This window comes from Dermacentor silvarum, chromosome 1 (genome assembly GCF_013339745.2).
Source record: "Dermacentor silvarum isolate Dsil-2018 chromosome 1, BIME_Dsil_1.4, whole genome shotgun sequence".
NCBI lineage: Eukaryota > Metazoa > Arthropoda > Arachnida > Ixodida > Ixodidae > Dermacentor > Dermacentor silvarum.
In genome coordinates, this window is record NC_051154.1 from 29,814,261 (window position 1) to 29,840,504 (window position 26,244).

At 44.9% G+C, this 26,244-nt stretch overlaps 1 protein-coding gene across 1 annotated transcript; it reads right to left on the bottom strand.

Moving 5' to 3' along the window:
• Window positions 1–318: 318 nt before the first annotated feature.
• Window positions 319–26,244, bottom strand: LOC119459045 (uncharacterized). The gene is made up of 3 exons (XM_037720891.2): window positions 25,841–26,244; window positions 23,372–23,483; window positions 319–1,429 (listed from the first exon to the last, which is right to left on the bottom strand). The coding sequence occupies exons 1-3, from the start codon at window positions 25,947–25,949 to the stop codon at window positions 1,330–1,332; spliced, it is 321 nt and encodes a 106-aa protein (XP_037576819.1). The 5' UTR covers window positions 25,950–26,244; the 3' UTR covers window positions 319–1,329.

The window sequence follows — 26,244 nt, forward strand, 5'->3', positions numbered from 1 at the left end:
CTAAGGTAGCTATTGTTCAGTTTACTCGAGACAATATATGTAACACACAGAGTGTACAGAAACGCAAGCGTTGGGAAACTCAACGTTAGAATGCCCCGTACGCGCGTCTTATCGGGATCCTATGTTTTTCCTTGCGCTGTGTTCTGGGAGTCAGTCTGGAAAAAAAAATAATGTGCAGGCAGTTTTGGTCGTTGCTGGAGGCTGCTGCGTCGATGGATGCTCGCCCTTGGGACACACTTCACGGGCACGCGTGGCGTGCCACAGAGGCACTAGCGTTCTACATTGAACATTGCGTGTGGGCGGTGCGGGACCTTCAGCACTCGGCATGTACACGAACCTTGTTTATTGCGAGCGTTGGTTTTGCGGACGAACAGGAAAGCACAAAAAGATGCCGCGGTGAGACTGATCGATACAAAAAAAAAAAAAAAGGCTATACCGATCGCGCGGAAGAAAGAAAATATATAAATGACCAGAGCGTCCGTAAAAGCATGAGCCAGGTCGATGCGAACGCAGCGTTTTGTGGAGCCGAATTTTTCGCGAAAGTCAGGGACGTAAAAACAAAGCTAAATTCTTTTGTGTACTCGCACTGCTTAGCTCGGCATCGATCGCGTCGATGGCGCTGCGGCGAGAAAAAGGGTTCTGCGTTCTCACGAGGCTCTGACAGTGTGCAGCCCGCTGTGCGCGATTATATAAGTGCTTTTACGGTGGCGACCATAGTGAAGTGTGGAAGATAAGGCACGTTATTTGAGAGCTGCTAGATAATAATTAATTCGCGTTGTTAAAAGCAGTTTTTCGAATAAGGAGCGGTCCCTGCTGCGTGAGAAGTTCAGCTTACAGCAGAAAAAGAAAAAAAAGAAAAAGAACGTTCGTCTTTATAAGATAGCTTTTCATTTATTTTCTATCAACGTTGAACATAGACTGGAGTACTAATAATATTTAGAAAATGAAGTTTTTAATAGGCCACAAATGAATATTTGGAACAAGCACCGTCATCATTTGATTTCAGACGGGTTTAACTAGAAACATCAAATCAGGAAAGGAAAAGAAAAACCCGAAAAAAAAGCAACATGACATCAGATCTGTGCCCCTTTTGCTGGTGATACGCTTAACCCGTTTTTATGTGAAACTGAACGTTGGCGTAGGGCACTAACAGATACTGTATGCATTAACTGAGAAAAAAAAATGATGAAAGCGACATCGGGAAGATCAATGGCAACTGCCGTTTGCGATTACTGTCACGAGAGATGAATAACGTGCTGCTCCTGTAGCTGCATTGCTGTATTGTGACGCCAATGTCGATGACTTTCGCACCAGTACTGAAGTAGGCACTCAGTTTTCGACATAAACAGGCATTGGGCAGCAGGTGGGATAGAGCCCCTCCTTGGACTCCATGCGGCAGTTCGCTGACGGGCAGTAATACGTTGTGCACCTGGGGGAGAGAGAGCGTTAACATTAAATGGAGCAAACTTGAATATTGTCGTATACTGTCTTCATTTAACCATATCAGGATGAACACTACAAACTTATAACGCGGGCTCATAGAACAAACGCTTATATTTTACGCTAACCGCTTATAAAGAGAAGTTTAATGCGATTTAGTTGTCTAACGTGACGCATATCATAGAAATATCGTCTTAGAACACGAGTGCAACTATGAGGAATGTACCAACAAAACCTTGCAAAGAATGATTTTTTAATGAACGGAAAAAAAAAAGGGGGGGGGGGGTGAATTCAACCATTCGCCGATTTGCCACAAGCACAGATTCGTTCACTCGAAGACGCTACACATCCCCTTTCTGGTTAAAACAGCGCAAAGCAAGAACACGGTAAGACAGCTAAGGATGTTTATTATGATTTTCCTTTGGCAATACTCAAGTGGCCGCTTCCTTTTCATTTGTGCTCGCTCTCATTTTAACGCGATAGCCACGATGTCGCACGATGTCGTGTCGGCATCGGCGCCGTAGCCGGTGTTGGCGTCCCGTGAGCGAAAATTGTCGTATATATATATATATATATATATATATATATATATATATATATATATATTCTATATGGCACTAAGGGTCTTCTATCACTAAAGTTGATCATACCTTTTCTTGCATTCTTTACAAAGTTATTGCTTGGAATTTTGATAATGACAGCCCACAAACAAATGTCATCAAACAAAACACCGACAGCGCATAATACCGTTTATGTTAAACCTCCTCAGAGCCACCGTGGGTGCTCTGTGGCTATGGATTTGGGCTGCTGAGCACGAGGTCGCGGGATCGAATCCCAGCCCCGGCGGCCACACTTCGATGGGGGCGAAATGCGAAAACACCCGTGTAATTAGATTTAGGTGCACGTTAAAGAACCCCAGGTGGCCGAAATTTCCGGAGTCCCCCACGCCGTAGTGCCAACTCCGGAAAGGGTTATACACATTTTCATGTATATAACCCTCGTTTCTTCAAATAAAATTTTAGTTGGAAGTTAGCGCCTGTCTGTTGTACCTGTCTTCTTTTCGTCCTCGTCTCTATTGCGCTGTTTTTTTCTTCAAGTATCTCCGCCGTGCCTTCGCTCTCCGTGAAAGCCTGCGTCCCTCGTGGGCTTTCACTCGCACATACAGCCTAGGGCGCGCGGCGACGATTTTATCGCCCTTGGACTTTATATGGAACCTCACGGTGACGGCGATGACCGCGGCGACGCCGACGGCAGAAATCCGCTTTGAGTGTCCATATAATTGATATCGCAGTAAAAAAAAATGATGTTTGATAGGACTGCAATGAAAAAATGATACGACTGCACTTGTCGCATTTTTTTTTTCAGTTTTGGTGAAGCAGTCTTCAAATGACTCGAAGTTGGCTCGGTATCGAGGTCATGTCCATAGCACCAGCTTTCGCAATCCATTTGATCTCCGAAAAAAGGTCTGGGTCAATTTGGATGTGATTTTTTAAATCCTGGCACAAAATAAAACAAATTATCTTTGTTCGTTTCTGGTTCTTTGTGAGCAGGCGGGGAACAAACATCGCGGCAACCTGTCTGAAGCCTAATTTCCACATTACAAATCCCCTCACAAGAGCTTCAACGCATGACAGCGGTTTCTGAAATCTTGTTGGCTGTTTAGTGATGACTGTCGCTTTCTTTTTTGTTGTATGTTTTGTTGAACCTTTTAGTCAATCTCGTAGGTACGACCGGTTCAAGATCCTCCGAAATGAGTATGTTCTTAGAGCTCATTTCTGCTCTTGGAACAGCTGAAACCACTCAAAATCTCGTGTACGACTCAGTGCCTCCTCCACAAATGTCGTTTGAAACATTTCAAGTGTTTATTTGCTTGTTTTTCCAAGAAGGAACCAAAAGAACGGGGAGTTTCACTGTCTGGTACCAACAAACGTCACGATTTCACAAGAGTAGCGCGATAACAGTGGGGGAAACTGTCACCACAAACCCGCAAGACACCTTACGGTGAGGTCGGCTTGGGTGCTGACTTGTGAAGGGCCCACCTACACGGTGTTCTCCCACTTAGCGGGAGAACACCGCAATACAATTACGAAAAGCCCCATGAAGCCAGTCCGTTTTTTTTTTCGGCTCCCCCGTATAGTAGTAACAGGGCGACAGCACTGGTATCACTGATTTTTTGTTCTCCGGTGATAAACGTTACTACCTGTTCCATTACAACCTGGGTCAATCGAAGGCGGTACATAGGGTCGCAAAGCGCTGTCTGCCCCAGCGAGACAGAAAGAAAGAAAGAAAGAAAGAAAGAAAGAAAGAAAGAAAGAAAGAAAGAAAGAAGAAAGAAAGAAAGAAAGAAAGAAAGAAAGAGCTGTGTTCTTGTCATTTGTTTAGAGCATGGCGCCCCTGGTCTAGGGATAATGATGACCGTGGCGATGTCACAGGTCGCCTGCTGAACCTGCGAAGCATGTGTGACACTGGCACATTGCCGTTTTTATAATCTACAGGTTGCTATGCGACGTGATGCACGCCAAGGACAGTTGTAAGGTTGACAGTTATTCGCGTGTTCCATTCCTGCGTATGTGGCTTAATGGAAACTGGCGCGTAAGCACTTGATTTCCCTTTTTAAGCAAATCGTGGATATGCGACGTGACGCATGCACCAATCGTTTCAAGGCGTTATTAGGCGTTGGCACAAGGAAAGTATGCGTGCGTCTGTGGTCTAATGGATGGAGCGGGGCCGTCCAGATTGCAACGGGCGGTTGTGCTGGGAGACCCTGGTTCGAAGACCAAACGATTTTCTTTTTTATTGAAGAACGCTCGAAACAAGACGAGACGACAACGTACTATCTCTAGGGTACGGCAATACCGCTAGATGGCAGCACAGCATCCACAGCTATATAAGGGCTCAATAAATAGTGTTGGGCACTTGCCCGCCCGGGAGAGTTCGCTGCTGCGTCATTCGCTCGCTCGACACGGTGTCAGAAGTCGACCAAAAAAGTTTACAGACCACGGGATCTCAGAAAACGCTAAATATCCGAGCAGCCTTTAAAAGTATCGAGTAAGACCGTACATCACAATGCTGTTCGCATATACCAGTAGAGGATAGAAATGGGAACACCAGGCTGCGTTTTGGGGCTGCGTAGATATTCAGGTTTCTGTCAGATCCCTTGGTCCGTAAACTTTTTGCTCGGTAGTACATACCGCAAAGGGCCTGGTATGAGGCGAGGAATGCCTCGCATTAGGAGAAAGTAAACTTGTAAAAGCGCGTTACAGACTGGGCCCTTATATAGGGGACGAAATAGGTAAAACGAACACCGCTCTACTTCCAACAGGCGTTTCTTGAAAGGTTAACAAGGATATATACCGGGAAGAAAACAAGATTGTATGCAGGCACAATTGATCGTTTTGTAGTGAACATGGTCAGTGCGCTTGCGCAAGGGATCAGAGTTGTTCGTTCTTTGTGGTGCCGCAGTCTTCTACCTCGGAATAGCGCCGTGTTTGTTTTACCCGTTTCCTCGCTTATGTCCTTTCTGTAACTTCGTTTTGCAAGTTTACTTTGAATTACCAACTCACCCACGTTCCCACCTTATATACATATATGGGAATGGGGAAATAGTTTTTCTCAGCAACCACTGCACTGATCTTGATAAGGTTTGGTTGCATTTAAAAGCCAGCGCTAGAAACTAGAAACTCTAGGATGCAGGTTATTTATTTAGAATGTCAACTGTTTAGGACAGTCTCGCCAGGGCCTCTCAGCTAAAGAATCTTAATGACATACAGATACTCGAAAATTTATGTTCGTGTTTATTTCATAACTATGTTCACACCCGCACTTCATTTTTGCCTCTGGAATCACCTCCTCGATCTTCACGGCGCTTACATAATCATCTGTGATTCAACCGCATATACGGCAAAACTCAGTCATTCAATTCATCTGCATTACCTAAAGCCCTTAAACTCGGGTATGATCTTCCTAACAACTTAACCTCTTTTTCTCGCCCTGGAGAGTTCAAAGAACACCTCTGCCAGCATTTATCGCTTTAGTTTTGCCCTATATAATTGCTGTTTTCAGTTGTTCTAAATGTTGTATTCTGTACTATTGTTTCACTTGTACTTGGTTATCACTTTTTGCGATTTTCGCGTTTGTTTTGTTTTTTATTCTCCGTGTTAATATGTTGTTTTTCTCAACTTTGTATTCCTTTTGTGTATTTGCTTTGTACCGCGTCTGTTGTACTGTTACTCTAGCTTATTATTTCTGTACTGTATTTCTATAGATATGCACCCTCACCCAATGCTCTTCGGGGCCTGTGAGGTATAAATGAACGAATAAATAAATAAATAAATAAATAAATAAATAAATAAATAAATAAATAAATAAATAAATAAATAAATAAATAAATAAATAAATAAATACCTTCTGGAATAATGCGGAATTTCTGACCGCTCTGAATTATACCTCTAATTTGTTATTAAGACTGTCCCAAACCTTTCTTAAACATTCCAACAATGTCGAGTAATGTGTAGATTAATTTATTGCATCAGTTCATATGAAATGCTCTAACAGATTGAGTTTACAGAACTGCGATATCTTTTTTGGCGCACTGTTACGGGTTGGTAAACTTCGTGCTTCTTTCTCTCTCTCTCTCTCTCTCTCTCTCTCTCTATATATATATATATATATATATATATATATATGTGTGTGTGTGTGTGTGTGTGTTTGTTTGTTTGTTTGTGTGTGTGTGTGTGTGTGTGTGTGTGTGTGTTTGTTTGTTTGTGTGTGTGTGTGTGTGTGTGTGTTTGTTTGTTTGTTTGTTTGTTTGCTTGTGTGTGTGTGTGTGTGTGTGTGTGTGTGTGTGTGTGTGTGTGTGTGTGTGTGTGTGTGTGTGTGTGTGTGTGTATAAACTGCGCTTTTTGAGACCCACCGGCCTGTGTGAACTCCTCTGTTCTTTCTTTTCCCTATTTCCAACTCCTATTTCTTCCACCCAATTACAGAGTAGCAAACCGGAATCTCGCATCTGGTTAACCTCTGTGCCTTTCCCCTTTCTCTCTCTCTCTCTGATGGTTGTAATTTTTTGGTAATTTTTTCAAAACATGTTGAGGTCTTAAATCAAGATTCTGTATCATAAGGTTGCTGGAGTTTACGTTTCGCACTAGAATGCAACAGATTTCATTTAAATCACATCAGCGGTTGTTTTATAAATGCATTTCGCAATTTTACGTATACTTGAATAAAGAAATCGGAGTTTAGCTTGAGATAAAGCTTCCTGTTAATTTTCATCACAGATGGCGCCTAAAAGTCCCTGCGGCATAATCAGTACGTTGTTTCGACAAGACCAAGGAGGTTTAAAAATATTTAACAAATTAGCAATTAGTAGTATAAATTTTAAATTTATAAATTTTAAGCAATAAATATTTTATAAATGGTTGCCCTCCCATGCCCCTAAATTGCAATCACCAGGGCTTTCAAATCGCTACTCCTTTGCAGTGGGACGACACGCTGCTCAGCTCGGATCCTGACGTGCAAGTCTGAATCACGCAGCGGGCAGAGACCGCCGCCAGGATCCCAGGACTTCTGGCCGCCGGACCACCAGTGGCCCCCCACCAAGGGACGCTTTCGTTCCATCTTCATATGCTTCTAAATAAAAGCTTTTCTTACTCCTTGGGCAAGACCAACGTAAAAGTAGTGTTTTTATAGAGTGCAAAGGCACACCAGGCAGAGGAACGGCCGTCGCCCTAGCCATTATAAGCACGGAAGCGGACACGATGTTTAGTGACTTTAGACAGCCGTTCGAAACTTTGCAAAAGGAAGAGTTCACAAACACGCTAAACAAATCCTAAAACGACAAAATTTGAACGCCAGACCCATTCAAATCATATGGGTTCCAGCCCACACGTCGCATCCTGTGAACGAGGCGGCCCACAACTTAGCCTGAGGTTTCGTCCACCGGAGTATATGCGAGCCGGTGCTGAGGTCGGCCAGAGAGACCTTGACCAGCTACCACGAAATTGCATTATATTATAGAAACAACAGAAGGACGCTCCCACCGCCGGACAAGAGCCTTAATAAACTTGAAGAAGTAGCCTGGCGGAAGCTACAAACTAACACGTTCCCAAACCCTATATATAATCCACGGCCGACCCAGGGGTTTACACCCCCGAATGTAAGCTCTGCGGGGCCGCAAAGGCAGACCTAAAGCACATTTTATTCGAATGCAACGGTCTAAAACCGAAGAGAGAATGGCAACTCTCCAACGAGGAAGAGTGGGAGGATGCGGTGTCCAGCTCGTGTACCCGGTGGTTCAACTGCAGGCCGTCAGCTGGGCATTGGAAATCGCCGAAAAACAGGACCTCACGACCATAACATACGGCACCGGAGCGCCTGATCAGACGGCCACCTCAGGCACCCTGGAACCGCACTAGAGAGATAATTTATTTGAAGGAAGGCAGAGAGGTTGGCCTGAGCGAGCGTGCTCTATAGCCTAAATAAATTGATGAAATCCTTTCTCTTGACGAAATAAAGTTGTTACCACCACCACCAGAGGAAGCACCTTAACGGCTGTAAGCGCGCGTGTCAAGCACGTGCCTCGCTCGATGATCGGCGGCCTCACTGCACGTGCTCTCGCGAGAAAAAGTTAACTTCGTCGCAACTTCTTCACTACGTTGCAGCACAGAAAAGACACCATCAAAACATGCGTCTGTACATCTGCATAAAGCAGAGCTTGGGCCCCTCTCTCTGCATGCATTCTATGGGGATGCTCACTGAGCTCGCTATGCAGCGATCAAATCTCACTGAGCTCGCTATGCAGCGATCAAATCTCACTGAGCTCACTATGCAGCAGCCAATCGAGCATCCTCTGCAGCTGGCTGTTACGGAATGGGTCTTTTCCTTACCCTTTCTGACGTGCGGCGGAGTGCTTGAAGCTTCTTGCTTCACCTCCGCCGCGGATTCGTCCGGAGTACCACTTGCTCCTGGATAAACCCAGTCCTTTTCTGCACCGCCCCCCCCCCCCCCCCCCTTGAAAAATAAAAAATCAGGCCAGCATAGCAGACCAAGGGACAGGAAGTGGAGTCACAGCGTCAGGCCGAATAACGCGGCGAAGAAGACTTCCTTCCGTCCTCGGACGCGTGGTGGTGCTAGTGGGACACATTGTTGCTAGTACCGCAGTGGACTAGCAAGAAGCACGTGAACGGCCAAGAAGACTCAATGCCGTACGCCGGTTAAGCTCTTTACTTCTCTTCTGAAATAACCTCCTATACATGTGCAAGCTTGTGTATTGGAACCTTTTGCGAAGCGTCGAATGACGGAAGTGTCGAGGTTCAGTGTTATTATATAGCATCCAGAAAGAAAACGAAACTGGCACATTGCCGTTTTTATAATCTACAGGTTGCTATGCGACATGATGCACGCCAAGGACAGTTGTAAGGTTGACAGTTATTCGCGTGTTCCATTCCTGCGTATGTGGCTTAATGGAAACTGGCGCGTAAGCACTTGCTTTCCCTTTTTTAAGCAAATCGTGGATATGCGACGTGACGCATGCACCAATCGTTTCAAGGCGTTAGTTGGCGTTGGCACAAGGAAAGTATGCGTGCGTCTGTGGTCTAATGGATGGAGCGGGGCCGTCCAGATTGCAACGGGCGGTTGTGCTGGGAGACCCTGGTTCGAAGACCAAACGATTTTCTTTTTTATTGAAGAACGCTCGAAACAAGACGAGACGACAACGTACTATCTCTAGGGTACGGCAATACCGCTAGATGGCAGCACAGCATCCACAGCTATATAAGGGCTCAATAAATAGTGTTGGGCACTTGCCCGCCCGGGAGAGTTCGCTGCTGCGTCATTCGCTCGCTCGACACGGTGTCAGAAGTCGACCAAAAAAGTTTACAGACCACGGGATCTCAGAAAACGCTAAATATCCGAGCAGCCTTTAAAAGTATCGAGTAAGACCGTACATCACAATGCTGTTCGCATATACCAGTAGAGGATAGAAATGGGAACACCAGGCTGCGTTTTGGGGCTGCGTAGATATTCAGGTTTCTGTCAGATCCCTTGGTCCGTAAACTTTTTGCTCGGTAGTACATACCGCAAAGGGCCTGGCATGAGGTGAGGAATGCCTCGCATTAGGAGAAAGTAAACTTGTAAAAGCGCGTTACAGACTGGGCCCTTATATAGGGGACGAAATAGGTAAAACGAACACCGCTCTACTTCCAACAGGCGTTTCTTGAAAGGTTAACAAGGATATATACCGGGAAGAAAACAAGATTGTATGCAGGCACAATTGATCGTTTTGTAGTGAACATGGTCAGTGCGCTTGCGCAAGGGATCAGAGTTGTTCGTTCTTTGTGGTGCCGCAGTCTTCTACCTCGGAATAGCGCCGTGTTTGTTTTACCCGTTTCCTCGCTTATGTCCTTTCTGTAACTTCGTTTTGCAAGTTTACTTTGAATTACCAACTCACCCACGTTCCCACCTTATATACATATATGGGAATGGGGAAATAGTTTTTCTCAGCAACCACTGCACTGATCTTGATAAGGTTTGGTTGCATTTAAAAGCCAGCGCTAGAAACTAGAAACTCTAGGATGCAGGTTATTTATTTAGAATGTCAACTGTTTAGGACAGTCTCGCAAGGGCCTCTCAGCTAAAGAATCTTAATGACATACAGATACTCGAAAATTTATTTTCGTGGTTATTTCATAACTATGTTCACACCCGCACTTCATTTTTGCCTCTGGAATCTCCTCCTCGATCTTCACGGCGCTTACATAATCATCTGTGATTTAACCGCATATACCGCAAAACTCAGTCATTCAATTCATCTGCATTACCTAAAGCCCTTAAACTCGGGTATGATCTTCCTAACAACTTAACCTCTTTTTCTCGCCCTGGAGAGCTCAAAGAACACCTCTGCCAGCATTTATCGCTTTAGTTTTGACCTAATTGCTGTTTTCAGTTGTTCTAAATGTTGTATTCTGTACTATTGTTTCACTTGTACTTGGTTATCACTTTTTGCGATTTTCGCGTTTGTTTTGTTTTTTATTCTCCGTGTTAATATGTTGTTTTTCTCAACTTTGTATTCCTTTTGTGTATTTGCTTTTTACCGCGTCTGTTGTACTGTTACTCTAGCTTATTATTTCTGTACTGTATTTCTATAGATACGCACCCTCACGAAATGCTCTTCGGGGCCTGTGAGGTATAAATGAACGAATAAATAAATAAATAAATAAATAAATAAATAAATAAATAAATAAATAAATAAATAAATAAATAAATAAATAAATAAATAAATAAATAAATACCTTCTGGAATAATGCGGAATTTCTCACCGCTCTGAATTATACCTCTAATTTGTTAATAAGACTGTCCCAAACCTTTCTTAAACATTCTAACAATGTCACGTAATGTGTAGATTAATTTATTACATCAGTCCATATGACATGCTCTAACAGATTGAGTGTACAGAACTGCGATATCTGTTTTTGGCGCACTGTTATGGGTTGGTAAACTTCGTGCTTCTTTCTCTCTCTCTCTCTCTCTCTCTCTCTATATATATATATATATATATATATATATATATATATATGTGTGAGTGTGTGTGTATGTGTGTAAGCGCGCGTGTGTGTGTGCGCGCGCACTGCGCTTTTTGAGACCCACCGGCCTGTGTGAACGCCTCTGTTCTTTTTTTTCCTCTCTTTCTTTTCCCTATTTCCAACTCCTATTTCTTCCACCCAATTACAGAGTAGCAAACCGGAATCTCGCATCTGGTTAACCTCTGTGCCTTTCCCCTTTCTCTCTCTCTGATAGTTGTAATTTTTTGGAAATTTTTTCAAAACATGTTGAGGTCTTAAATCAAGATTCTGTATCATAAGGTTGCTGGAGTTTACGTTTCGCACTAGAATGCAACAGATTTCATTTAAATCGCATCAGCGGTAGTTTCATCAAAGCATTTCGCAATTTTGCGCATACTTGAATAAAGAAATCGGAGTTTAGCCTGAGATAAAGCTTCCTGTTAATTTTCATCACAGATGGCGCCTAAAAGTCCCTGCGGCATAATCAGTACGTTGTTTCGACAAGACCAAGGAGGTTTAAAAATATTTAACAAATTAGCAATTAGTAGTATAAATTTTAAATTTATAAATTTTAAGCAATAAATATTTTATAAATGGTTGCCCTCCCATGCCCCTAAATTGCAATCACCAGGGCTTTCAAATCGCTACTCCTTTGCAGTGGGACGACACGCTGCTCAGCTCGGATCCTGACGTGCAAGTCTGAATCACGCAGGGGGCACAGACCGCAGCCAGGATCCCAGGACTTCTGGCCGCCGGACCACCAGTGGCCCCCACCAAGGGACGCTTTCGTTCCATCTTCATATGCTTCTAAATAAAAGCTTTTCTTACTCCTTGGGCAAGACCAACGTAAAAGTAGGGTTTTTATAGAGTGCAAAGGCACACCAGGCAGAGGAACGGCCGTCGCCCTAGCCATTATAAGCACGGAAGCGGACACGATGTTTAGTGACTTTAGACAGCCGTTCGAAACTTTGCAAAAGGAAGAGTTCACAAACACGCTAAACAAAATCCTAAAACGACAAAATTTGAACGCCAGACCCATTCAAATCATATGGGTTCCAGCCCACACGTCGCATCCTGTGAACGAGGCGGCCCACAACTTAGCCTGAGGTTTCGTCCACCGGAGTATATGCGAGCCGGTGCTGAGGTCGGCCAGAGAGACCTTGACCAGCTACCACGAAATTGCATTATATTATAGAAACAACAGAAGGACGCTCCCACCGCCGGACAAGAGCCTTAATAAACTTGAAGAAGTAGCCTGGCGGAAGCTACAAACTAACACGTTCCCAAACCCTATATATAATCCACGGCCGACCCAGGGGTTTACACCCCCGAATGTAAGCTCTGCGGGGCCGCAAAGGCAGACCTAAAGCACATTTTATTCGAATGCAACGGTCTAAAACCGAAGAGAGAATGGCAACTCTCCAACGAGGAAGAGTGGGAGGATGCGGTGTCCAGCTCGTGTACCCGGTGGTTCAACTGCAGGCCGTCAGCTGGGCATTGGAAATCGCCGAAAAACAGGACCTCACGACCATAACATACGGCACCGGAGCGCCTGATCAGACGGCCACCTCAGGCACCCTGGAACCGCACTAGAGAGATAATTTATTTGAAGGAAGGCAGAGAGGTTGGCCTGAGCGAGCGTGCTCTATAGCCTAAATAAATTGATGAAATCCTTTCTCTTGACGAAATAAAGTTGTTACCACCACCACCAGAGGAAGCACCTTAACGGCCGTAAGCGCGCGTGTCAAGCACGTGCCTCGCTCGATGATCGGCGGCCTCACTGCACGTGCTCTCGCGAGAAAAAGTTAACTTCGTCGCAACTTCTTCACTACGTTGCAGCACAGAAAAGACACCATCAAAACATGCGTCTGTACATCTGCATAAAGCAGAGCTTGGGCCCCTCTCTCTGCATGCATTCTATGGGGATGCTCACTGAGCTCGCTATGCAGCGATCAAATCTCACTGAGCTTACTATGCAGCAGCCAATCGAGCATCCTCTGCAGCTGGCTGTTACGGAATGGGTCTTTTCCTTACCCTTTCTGACGTGCGGCGGAGTGCTTGAAGCTTCTTGCTTCACCTCCGCCGCGGATTCGTCCGGAGTACCACTTGCTCCTGGATAAACCCAGTCCTTTTCTGCACCGCACCCCCCCCCCCCCCCCCCCCTTGACAAATAAAAAATCAGGCCAGCACAGCAGACCAAGGGACAGGAAGTGGAGTCACAGCGTCAGGCCGAATAACGCGGCCAAGACTTCCTTCCGTCCTCGGACGCGTGGTGGTGCTAGTGGGACACATTGTTGCTAGTACCGCAGTGGACTAGCAAGAAGCACGTGAACGGCCAAGAAGACTCAATGCCGTACGCCGGTTAAGCTCTTTACTTCTCTTCTGAAATAACCTCCTATACATGTGCAAGCTTGTGTATTGGAACCTTTTGCGAAGCGTCGAATGACGGCAGTGTCGTGGTTCAGTGTTATTATATAGCATCCAGAAAGTTGTTTCAGGGCATAACTTAGTAATGGCCTTTCTCTTCAAGCGTTAAGGGAGCGGATTTTTTTTTTTTTTTTTTTTGTGAATGTTACTGCAATCGTTTTTCTCACCGGGAAAAAGCCTGCACGCAAAACACGTGCGCTGAAGAAAGCGTTTGCACCGATATTATGAGACCTAGAAGTCTGAAAACATTGCTGCACAAATTCAGGAGACGTTGTGTGTCATCAAGTAGGCAAATTATATATACGCGCGTTAATTGAGGGATTCACAAAATATGTTGATCTCGCCAATTGCTAAAAGCCCTCACCGAGATGTTTGAGACGACTGGTAGCTCTACCAGTTTCAAGATATTAATTTTCAATGTGTCCGACGAAATGCACTGGCGTTCCAGTTACTTTTTGCTTCCTGCCTGAAATCGCGTTTTCTGTAAGAAGTGGAACAACAGTGCATTTTTACCGCAACTTTGACGGCGCATATCTCGAACTCAGTGCCATCCTCAGAATTCGTTCCAAGTCGATATGCCTTGCAAACTTACCAGCTACAATTCGTAGATTGAAATATATGTCGCAGTTAATTTAATTAAAATATTAATTAGCATAGCTGTGTTAATTATTCATTTAAGAAATTTGATTTCTCATTGAAGTTTTGGCCGCATCAACGATTAATTTAGATGAAGAGTTAGAATTGTGCTATTTGCTGCAGGCAATTTTGAAAATGTTGGTGCAGTTAAAGAAGACAACCTATACGTGCTACCGTTCTACACTATGTGGACCACAACACCAACTATAGTGCTCTAATTAAGAGAGCAATATCATTAACTTGCGGAGAAAGGACACAACGTCATTTGCTAGTGGCTTCAAGACCATTGTGGCCTCGCGGGCAACGAACATGCCAATGACGCTGTTGAGAGTTCTCACGAAGATGGCATGCATGGAGCCGATTCCGCTGTCAAGAACAGGTGCAAAAACAAAGCTTTGCATGCTGCCGGATCTTGTCACACGATCCATGAGGAATACGCCAGGTTTCATCCCATCTGTCTGCATCACCTGAACCCTTCTTTCAGATTCATGTTTCAAGTTTATTTGAGTTTATCAAAATATTATTACATGACTACAATATGCAGAAAAGGGTCCCAAGGTCGGGCGAGCGTGCCGTGACCCTGTATACATAACTGATAGAAGAAAATTAAGAAGGAGCCGAAAAAAAAGCAAGAAAATGGACAACTAATCGAACGTAGAAATAGGTAAAAAATATAAGGACAGGCAAAACAATCAATTCAAGCAAAATACAAAGTGAGCCGAAGTAACAGTGCAAGTATAGAAAAATGTCTTATCTACAAAGTCAGAAATATAATCAAGAAATGGAAACTCCGATTAACAGTCAAAGTATGCAAGTCAAGTTACATAAACAACAATTAAACCGTATGTATTGTACGCACAGTACCCGGTATCTAGGCTGCCTCGACACGAGACAACTGTTCATTGCCGACTCCTGTTTGCTGCATCAGGTCATGTACGGATATTTTTGCTTGCGCATCGGAATGGCTGACAGTGCTGCCTGTGGCGATTGCGGCAGCCAGGAAACCATGGAACACGTACTCTGTCATTGTCCTCGCTACCGCATCCAGAGAGTCGCTCGCCTCGACGACCTGTCGCTTTCTGAGCAGGCGGCGATCTTGAAATGCCCGCTTATGCGGTCCTCACACCAGAAGGCGACGAAAGCGGTACCGAAGTTCCTCCGGTAAAGCGACCAAATTTAAATATTTTGACACCGTCGCGTTCTTTATTATGTATCTATGCGTGCGTGCGTGCGTGTGTTTTTCTTTTCTCGGCTTTTCTTTTAAATCATTCTGCTTCGACATTGCAAGGTAGCAAACTAGATGTTCCGGTGAACCTCGATGCCTTTCGCATCTCATTCACCCTTTCTCTTTTCACAATGTTTATGTTTTTTGTATATTTGTATAACAATAGATTTGACAGTAAAGCTCGTTATGCTCCCCTGCTCGTCCTACTTCAGTGGTTCTCGCTGTAATGCCGCGATTATGGCGATAAGAACGCGTGCAAGAGCGTGCCTTGTGCCAACCATCTAGAGGATTTTTGTCGACAAATATAGGCCCTTTTTTGATATCTTGCATGGGAAGCCATGCCGCAATACCACAATCCACAATTTATTTTTTAAAACTAACAAATACACGCATTCTCTTATTTTGTGCTAAAAATAAACATCGCTTTATTGGAAGCCTATGCAAAACACAGAGAAATGGTGTATCCGACATAATCACGGATAAGCGGGATAGAAAGGACTGACGGTTGGAGCACAGCGGGAGGCCCTGAATTCGGTACCAAAATTAGTAGCGTTAGTTTTGGTACCGATCCTAAATCGTCGCCCAGTGACAAACCGAAATCGACGTGTGTTAGTGCATATAGTATAATCTAGCCACTGGATAGAGAGTCACCATGGAAAAAATGAAGCCGAGCTAATAATAACCACAAAACTTCACACCTTAAATTACAGAATGCCATGTTCCCTACTCGCTACAGGGTCGACTGTCCGTGGTGCGGCGGCATACCAACACTACAACACATTACATGGGATTGTGAATCACACCCGTTTGATAAAACACACCACACAATGGAGCAATGGGAGGCACAGCTAACCAGCTCAGACCTGATGGGACAACAGTCCTTCATAGAACAGGTCAAGCGGGCGGCCGAGGCCAGTGGGGCCCTGGACTAAAGGGGCTCCGATCATTCCACCAAAATGCTTTTGATCAATAAACGTTTACTTGTTCTTCTTCTTCACATCTCTATGTGGATTTTGCAATAGCGATCTATATATGTATAGTCTTTTTTCATAGAGTGTGTGCTGTTGCTATGATCAACCCCTAAATTGTAAGGTGCCTCGGTGGCCTCATTAAGATTTAGAGGCTTAAGTGTTGTATGTTCTTTTTATTAATAAATGCTCATGGTACTCACTTTTGCTAACTTTATTCAAGACTTCGTGGTGTAAATGTGATGCGTGTTGTCGAAGAATATCGCGTAGGCTATCGGCAGTTGGAACCATTCCATTCCTCCTTAAACTCCCGTAGATCAGCGAAAGATTGTTGCCACAGGCTGGAAAAGAATATGAGGAAATATGATGTTCCGCTAATTGTAAACAAGCAGTATTAATGCCTTCATAAAATCGCTCACGAGCGTATACCTTTATATTAATGTTCCTTAATATCCTCGTAGGTTTCGTCTGCCACGCGCACATCAAAGCGCTTTCTTGGAATGAAGCCTGAACCTGCCTTGACCTTAACGATGTTATTTTCATGGAGGCGCGGTCGCCTTGCGATTACTTCAGCTTCGTCTTGCTCATTTGGCCGGGTCTCACCACTGCGACGCGCGAAACCCGGCGGCGACCAGCTCAAACTGCTAACGATTTTCTCGGGCGTGGGACGACTGCGTGTGCGAGCAGCTTTCTGTGACCGAGACGCTATGATAGCCCCATAGTTAATAAGTCTACCGAAACTTTTCCTCCGTGCGGAAGGTCCGGGGCTTCGCTTCGCGAATGTCGGGGCTTCGCGCGAAGCCACCCTTTCGCACCGTAATGACTTCCGTCGCGCGCAGTTTGCGTTATGCTCGTTGCGACAGCGGGAACCGCCCGCATTTTTTATCAGGCTGTGCCAGGGAACATGAGTGGTTTTCGAAATGGATTCAAGAGTAACAGAGCAAAACGATGGAGACTTTATAGCGCAAGATAAAAGAACGCTTGCCCATTTAGCAGAACACGATAAAAGTGGGGTAGAATAAAGCATTTAATTTCAGTGGCTGTTTCACGCTGTCAATATGTTTTGCACGATGCCAGTCATGTCTCGTAAAGGTAACTTAATTATTTATTTCGTCGATCAATCTCCGTTGCTCTAACTGCACTTACTTTATTCTTTACGTGCCCGGGAACTCTTTAATTGTTACTTCAAAGCTGAACTAGAATATGTGAAAATGGCGTCATTAAAGAGCCCTGTTTGGCATCCTGCCTAGCGAAAACGTTGGATCACTACCACGACTGCAAATTTCACGCCCCGATTCAGTGTCACTAAAAATAAAGAGAAAAACCTCCTGGCTAATTTCACACCAAGCCATCTATGGCATGTTTTAACACAAAAGTGTTGGGCTTGGCGCTGCGGATGACCTTTCTGTCGATGACCTTGTACAGGCAAAAAACGTGGATACGAAACTCGAGCCATCACTGCCGTCTGCCGAGCAAGAAAAGTAGGAGATTCGGTTGCACCGCGTGCTTGAGCTTGAAATGCGAGCTCGAGGACCGCGACTATGGATTGCGCAGTCTGCTCCATCTCTTCTAGAGAAAGGTTTCGAAACAGAAGCTTCACTCGTGAGAGTTAAGAGATTCAGTGAGAAAAAAAAATTATGCCACGAATTTAGAATAACCGGAGCATAGAGCAGCTCGATCCATGCGAAATAAGCAAGTAAGATTGTATTACATCACACCAGAAAAAAAAAAGAGATTTATTTCACTAAACAGGAGGAGCATTTACATGTCCCATATAATCACGGTGCGGTGCGGTGACAAAAAAAAAAAAAAAAAAAAAGAAGAAAAAGGAAAAAGAAACGGTGAAAAAAAAAAAGAATGAAAAAAAAAAAAAAAAAAAAAAACGTTGTGGCGCTTTAACCTTACAAATGCCCCACACAATTATGCTATACGATGTCGTACTCATATTTGAAGACTGCATCAATCCCACATAACTTCTTTCGTGTTTTCTGCTTTCCAATTTCTTGTACTTGCGAACAAATGCTAATTGATAGCACTGAATTCCCAGCCGTCAATTCGGTGTAGGAACTTTGCCCGCAACTCTACATTAAGCGATTACATATACAATCATGACACTATAAATGTCGATGGAAAAATGAACAACTTCATTTTTTTTCATTAAACGCGTGGACGCAGATATCCATGACCTCGCTCCCTGGTCCGGCAGATTTCCAGCATTTCTCTTTCATGCACGCTTTTTTCGTTGCCTACGACGGCCGATTTATTAAAGATCGGGCGAGTGGCATCCAAGTTACATGCGGTGCAGTGCGTCTCAAGGAAGTCGAGTGCTCATGAGCCTATCTGTGAGACAATGGCCCGTTTGCACATTGTACACATGACCACAGTTTAAGCGGAATCTTGTGTACTCCTTGGGTGGTATTTGTCTGGATATCGATTTCCACACACCAAATGTTTCTTTTCTAACGAACAACTGTAAATGCCCTTTCTCGTTAGGCATAAAAAATGTTCACCAACAGGCTGTCATGACGTCTCTCGAAGAAGGTCGTCATTTACGAACAGCTATTAATGCCGCACTCACCGCTAATGTTGCCCAGCTGTCTCCCATCCGAATTATTATTCATGTCGTCACGATGATTATAAAAGGAAATGTAAAAAGCAGAAGAAAAGAAGGCACTCCAACTGGTATCGAGTCTCGAGACCATCTCCTGCGAAGAAAGTTGCGCAGAACTCCCTTAATATTTTGTGGCTGCTCACTTACGGCTAACGATCTCGAAATCTTGGAAGCAGCTGCTAAAATGATCTTTACACGACGTCGTGTCTACGACAGATCCATATGAGGTTGTGGGTAGTCACATGAATATAGCGCATTAAAACTTCTTCGTCTGGCGTCTACTTCCATGTCCGTCGTGTTTTTACCTACTTGATCTTCAGTATATTCCGTCCGACCTTCCACGACGTGACTGCACCCCTCTAGTCCGTCAATGGCTTTTAGTAACATTTTCAAATGTGTACGCAGAATGGCTAATTGCCCACTTTGTGACTTCTGCGGGTGCAATGAAACAATCGCGCACCTTCTTTGTGAGTGCTCTCGTTTCAACCCACAAAGAGCAGCCCTCCCAGCCAGCGCTAGACGAACTGGACGAGCGCCCAATAACGGAGAACAACATCCTTGGAAACTGACCTACAGGAACGTCAGCGCGAGCCGCTATGAAGGCACTGCTGCGTTTTTTAAAAGATACCGGACTTTGTGACAAATTGTGACCGTACACTGTATAACATAGGATTAGGACGTTGACACTGTGTAAAACTAGGAACGCCTTCGCAGACTGCGTGACAGTGCCCACATTGACAGCGCCCACAATTTGTTACATTGTTTACAAGGGGTTTGCAAAAGTCCTACTCACATGTGAGTGGTATACTTGAGAGCCATAGTCTAATACATAAATTTTGTCCGCCTTAGACGTACTATTAGATGTAATTAACAGAATTGTGATTCCATTTTTCATTGCTGAGTTACACTGACGAGATAGCTTCGTTTTATGAATTTGTGATTTTCAACAATATTTATTAAAATATTGACGGCCTAAATCGAAAATTCGCTACCAGAGTTCACTAGATTTTAACTTTTTCTGTTAAATGCAATAAACCTAATCAAATTTGGTGCAGTGGTTGCCGAGAAAAACGATTTCTCCTTTCCCTTGTATTGAGATAGGAACCACCGAGCTAAAGCTTCCTTTTTAACCCAACCCTATACCGACCTACTTCGCCAGGATGCACACTGCCACTTGAGCAGAAAACAAATGACGCGTGTCAAAAGGCGGCAGATCCTTTCGGAGCGCTGCTGCCGGTCGAACTCGGAACTGGAATTGCTTCAGTGCCGACGCAAATCGACAGCCGGTGCTGCACGCACGCTGCACCGTGCAAGAAACCGCAGGTTTGTCTGGCCGCGCACATACTGCAGGATGTTATTACCCCGGCTCCCTTTCGTGCCCGATCGCGTTTGCGTATTCGCGAGAAACAATGTCATGCGCGAGTAGACGCCGTCGTGAGCCCCTTACTTTATCTATATTTTCTTTTTTATTTTTACGCTTAGAAAAGATTACGATTGCGCAAAGCCCGTGTTTGACGGGAAATCGAATAATACAATGAAACGTCTGGGCGCGTCACGCACAAAAAAACGATGACGAAACAGGAATCTCCCTAAATATCGGCTCTGTCGTTCCGTGTTTGTAGGTGATAGAAACGATTAGGTGGAGAAAGCGAGGGAGTTGTTGGAAGCAGTAAACCTCCACCCTAAATGATAGTACAAAGAAAGAAAGAAGGAAGGAAAGAGGAAAATTCGGGGAGACCTAAGCAACGTTAAACAGCTATACATCATTGACAAATAAAAGCTCTTTATAGAATTTGTTGATACGTCATGATTTTATATATATATATATATATATATATATATATGAAATGATAAAGTATTCAATAGATTGGATATGCCTCTATGAAACTTCACTCAAAAAATTTCTATCGCCGACGGACCCAATGTGGTTGGGTGAAGTAATTACTCCGGCCCTTACAGGGTGCGTTTACGGTGACATGTCCTCCTCTACGATAACGAGACATTCAGCCGCCGGCCTGTCTGAATAGGGGCTACGCAGCTGTTATTTTGTCGCGTTTCTTCTTTCACCGCGTAGCTTTTTAAAATCTGTTCAGCGCACTGAACAATCCACTGCACCAGTGCACTGCAGCCTCTATTGCATTTAGTGCATCTTTGGTTCATGTATTGTGGTCGTAAAATGGATACATTAGATTGCGTTCGTTTGCGTCACGTGGTCTATAATCAGATTTTGTTCTTCGCCTAGATGCCATGAGAGGGAGCTCACGGCATCTTGGTGGGAGCCACCCATCTGCTGGTTGTAAAGTGGTTGTTGCAAAAACAGACAGACCAGGCACGTCCTTAACCGAACTCACTACTCGCTAAGAAAAAAAAAAAAAAAATAGGGCATACAAAAGCGGGGGGGGGGGGGGGGATACCTAAACTGCGGTGTCAAAACCCCGAAATGCTTCGAAAGCGGCATCTGTACATTATAAAATTAAGCACAAGCAGTGCAAACTTGGTATTCTATAGCCATACTTATTGCGCCGTGCGGGGCTTATGCGCGGTGGCACCACCGCATTAGCTCCGGGCTACTATATAAAAAGCAAAAAAAAAAAAAAAAAACATTACAAGTGGTTTCTAAAGCCCATTCGCAGGCCACCCGCGAATTCACGGCTTACGATGTCGAAAGTCGTGGTATTTTGGTATGGTCTACGAACAGCCCGCGGACAATGCGCAGAACATCTGCAGATTGGCAGTAAACCGATCGCAAACTATCTTCAGATGCACCGCCAATGAAGTTCGGTAGCAATTCTCCGTAAACGTCTTGACAAGGGCTCACTGTGCTCGTATCCAGTACGTGCCCTCAACAGTGTACGTTCATTCAACGGTCATTGGATCCAGCCAGGTCAAGATTTGTCGAGCTGACATCTTCGTAAATCTTAGACACAAAGGTCACAGACAGATGCATGGAGGTATAGGCAATGGAACGTGTCAGAGACAACTCCTGTGGTCGAAGAGTTGGCTCCGTGCTGAGGTTTCCCTTATTCGCCAACATTTAAGAAATAAAAGCCTGCTTGCACTCAATAGCCAGCACTTTCTGCCACAGTCCGCTATCTGCTGTAATGCGATGACTATAGTTTTAGTGATGACGGTTTAGATATACTACCCCTGTGCTTTGGGCACAACGACTGTCTCTCTCGAGGCCGACACTTGAACTCGAGCGAAATAGTTATAGCGTCTGCCATAACTGTCTTCCGGCGTTCATCCAAGCTTTTAATTTCTTCATGTTGATATTTCATACCCGTCAGAAATGACAACATTGCGTCGGCACCAGTCAACAGCCCTCGCAATGCTATGTTCTCATTAGACATTTTGATTTTCCAGTACATTCCTCTGGTAAGACAGAGGGACTCCAGCCCGTAAGGCTAAGCTGTTATTGCCAAATATTTTTGTCAAGGTGACTGGATGCGCCATCATTAGTTACTTGAACTAGATTGTTTATTATTGGCTGATCAGCTGTGAGACCCGCTATGGATGTAGGCAGACTGGCACGCTAATTACACTCCCTCTCTCGGGCTGTCAAGACCCTCAGAGGCGCGCCGAACAATATTGTAAATAAGTACGGTATAGGGACCTCACGCGAGAGTAGCACTGCTTTACAAAGTCACTGTCCCTATCTTGGGCTGAGCCCATGCCAAGGATTCTCCTTACAGGGGAAAAAATTAAAAGTTCTTGCCAGGGATCCCATCAGCGTCCGAAAGCTGAATTGCACTGCTTCCGCCCCCCACCAATCTTAACTATTCACGCGACTTATATGAAAATGATTCATATGGGTTTCGGAGTGTCACCAAGGCGAAGACGGCGATACGTTCCGTAGCACCACGTGGAAAATATAATTCCATCTCGTTAGCCTCTCCCTGATGGTCATAAAACGAGTGCGATTTCTAGGTAGATAGGTTTAAAACTGGCGCTGTTATGTGAAACCATTGGAAGCAACACGCTTCTGCTACACCATTCCACTTTTATTAAAAAGTGAAGTCTCACATCGGCACTATAACACCATGAAAAACTACAAGTTCCTTAACAAACAAACAATATTCACTAATCATTTGAACCCAGGATTATCCGAGATCACCAAAAGGTTGCCCATGGCAATAAACGCCTTCTATTCAAGCCCTGAAAAGAAACAGCGATCCAAATGCGAACGGACAACGGGTGCATGCCAGATATTCTCAATATGTCCCGTAGCTTATTCCTTTGTTGGACATACAGTGAATAGTCCGACAGCACCGTGTATTACGTTTTCATCCTCTCCGCCACATGCGTAAGACGGCGAACTTTCATTGAGTCGTTTAAAAGTATAAAATGCTTTGCGTAAGCGACATCGCGGCGAAGACGATGCAACAAAGGGATTTCTCCGTGCCATTGGATGAGACATGGTGAGTGAGAAGGAGCGAGGGGGCAGGTGGGAGAGCAGAGGACGAGAACACGGGCCTCGCACGCTCCACCGGCTCCCATCGTGGACGCTTACTCTTGAATGAAGACTGCCTTGTGGTGCTCGATACAGGTGACCCTCCGGCAGGGAGATTCCTGGCGTAGGCTCTCGCCGGCTGGAATGGTGATGTTCTCGAAAAGGCACGAACCTGTTCGCGTCGCGGGCGTGGGAAGACGCAATCAATGCGGAGCCGGAGAGAAACGCCCCAGCTTGAAACCTGAGCGCCGTCTATTCGACGTGATGTACGAGCGAGATCCGGATAAGTGCTTGTGTGTAGGCGTGGAAAATGGTGCGATTCGGTGTTTGCACAACCGCAGCCTTTGGAATTTAATGGGTGCTCCCAAGACGTGCTCGGCACGCACTGAAAGAGTCTCGCACAACTCCAGGCAACATTGAAAAGAACGTAGAAAAGCTTTCTTGCGCTATGAATTCTAAAGTCGCGTGTCTATACTACCAACGCGTAATATTTAGAGGTAGTGTGCGAAAAGAAAAGGAAACGTATTAGCGTGTTCGGAGTTCCTGAACGGCATTAAAATAGCACGTATAGCTGGGCACAAAGTACCGTAAATGGTTCTATTACCATTTCAGCGTCTCAAATGTGGCAGTGCCTGTGCAGCGTAAATAAAAAGGTTCACAAAGAAGGCCCTTTTGTTGATGTTTTATTCTCTGTACACACATGGAGCAGACGACATGACGTTGCTGCTCAGAAATGCACATTAACATCAAACTCTTTTAAACAACTGAATATATGAAAGCTTCTGTCTGCTTAGTTTCAAAGATTAAGAAATGCTCGGTAACATACTCAACGTTTATGTTAGCGGGACCCGCTACGAATAACTTCAAGTGGTCCTTTCTTAAGCATACTGAAATTGCGGATAAACATATATAGCTTAAGGCGCACTACGAGTAAGAAGCAACAGTATTATATAAATGGCAGCCACAATGCGGAAACTTCATTGAGGTTCTGTTGGGACTGGCCGCTTGAACTGGCGTGCTAAATTCAGAATTTTCTTAATAGCATAGGAACACAGCGCATACTTTAGCTTTGCGTTCGCAAAATTGAATTAATTTCAACATTGTCAAAAAAGCCCCTTCAGTTTCACCAAGGCGAGGAATTAAACAGCGCGGAATACAGGTGTCATCTGCTCTGTCTGCTTCATACTAGCTTTTGAACCGCTCTCAACAATCCCTCAACACTACCATGGCTTGTTCTTTGTAAAGCAGCGTCCTCACTTTTGCGTTTGTTTTTTCACCACACATCGAATTAAAGCTCAGCGTAACACCAGGAGCAAGTTTGCGGTTAAAACTCTTGTACCAACTATTTAATAACAAAACTGGAATTGAAAGCAAAAGTAACTTAAAATAGCCAAATTATATATCTGGACGGACTGACCACAGATACAAAATTAGGGAATACAGGGCCAGGACGAACCGGTACGCAAATTCGTTTTTTTTTTTTGTAAAATCTATCGCTCAGTGTAATCGACTGACGTCTGAGCAAGTGTGCAGTGAGAATAAAGATGTATTTTTTGCAAGCTTGTAACCTCCCTGCTGTAACGCCTTCGGGCTAAGCGGAGAAATGTATGAATAAAGAACACTACTTGCTGCCGCAATACTCCGCAACGCTCCGTGCTTATAACTATACACAAGAAAATAAAGGAGTTGTTTAAACGGCTGTTCTTCACCTTGACTCTATGATGTCCAATGATACTCAACAGCAAAAACTCAATGATATTTTTTTTTTCGCGCCCCTATACATACCACAAAATATACGCTGTCATTTGATGGCTAAGAGAAATAGTAACGCATTTCAAATACTTAGCATGGGTGACGGCATAATCTGTGTTTTACGGACTGTTTGCGATCACGTCTAAAACTCGGGACCCACGTATACGAGCGTGCGTGCCTGTCTCGAGACTTGGTAGGCAAGGAGCACGTTGCCACCGATGTAGAGGAAAGGATAGTAATGAATTTTAAGGAAAGAGTTGATTGCATTGGGGAACGCTAAAAAGACAGACAAACTCCTTTCTGAGAATTTCACTCGCGCAAAATAAAGTATGGCTGCTCGAAAGAAAGAACTGTATGACCTCTCTAAAAGGAAGGAAAATTTTGTTTGTCTGATAGAATTGTGATATTTTACGGCAGATCAAGATGTAAAACAAAAAGGATTTGGGCCTAAAGGATTAATTACCACGACGACGCAGCACTTAGGAGAAAAAGGTAGGCTGCAAGGAAAGTAAGAAGTAAAGTATAAACAATGCACATTTTCTTGAGTAAAACTCAAGAAAAAGTACAAACAAAGGCCGCGCGCGCATAAATCAAACGCGTCTCGTTTCCTGTCTCGTTATCAATTCGGTCAGAGGGCCAACAATATCGCCGGCGCCGTGGCGAAAAGCGCGCGACTACTCCGATTCAAGGACGCCAGACGGCGTGGTGTGGCGCGTATATTGGGAAAAGTCTCGGTCGCGCACGCCGGCCGGACGGCGTGCTCGGCCGATCTCTTACCGTTGACAAGCTGCATCCCCATATCGGCGCGATAGCCCGTCCCGACGCTCCAGCAGTGGCCCACGGCCAACATTGCGGCCAGGGCGAGGGCTGGCACCGACTTTGGCATCGCGCGTGGACACCGGCTCACTGTGCACGCCGCCAGCAACCGCGACGGATCACGACTCCGAAGGTGCTCACAAGCGGAGCGCAGAGCGAGGGCGCGGCCTTATCACGAGGGATGCCGAGCTCTCCAAAGTGGCGTCAAGGGGCTGCCTTCCGCTCTCCTCAAGGCCGCCTGTGTCACCCGGCTGAGGACGCGCTTCGGGTGGCTCCGTTCCAGCGGCCGAGACACGCGCTCGGCTACTTTATGGGTATCGCGCGGCGGCACGCTCGACGTCGCATGCGACAGCTCATCGCGCGAC

What these genes read in the sequence shown, in the direction of transcription:
- LOC119459045 (XM_037720891.2), bottom strand. Translation starts at nt 25,949, where the DNA reads ATGCCAAAGTCGGTGCCAGCCCTCGCCCTGGCCGCAATGTTGGCCGTG. An exon ending in GGGGATGCAGCTTGTCAACG is followed by an intron (nt 23,484 to 25,840) that starts GTAAGAGATCGG and finishes CGACGCGAACAG; the next exon opens with GTTCGTGCCTTTTCGAGAAC. An exon ending in AAGGCAGTCTTCATTCAAGA is followed by an intron (nt 1,430 to 23,371) that starts GTAAGCGTCCAC and finishes TCTCTCCCCCAG; the next exon opens with GTGCACAACGTATTACTGCC.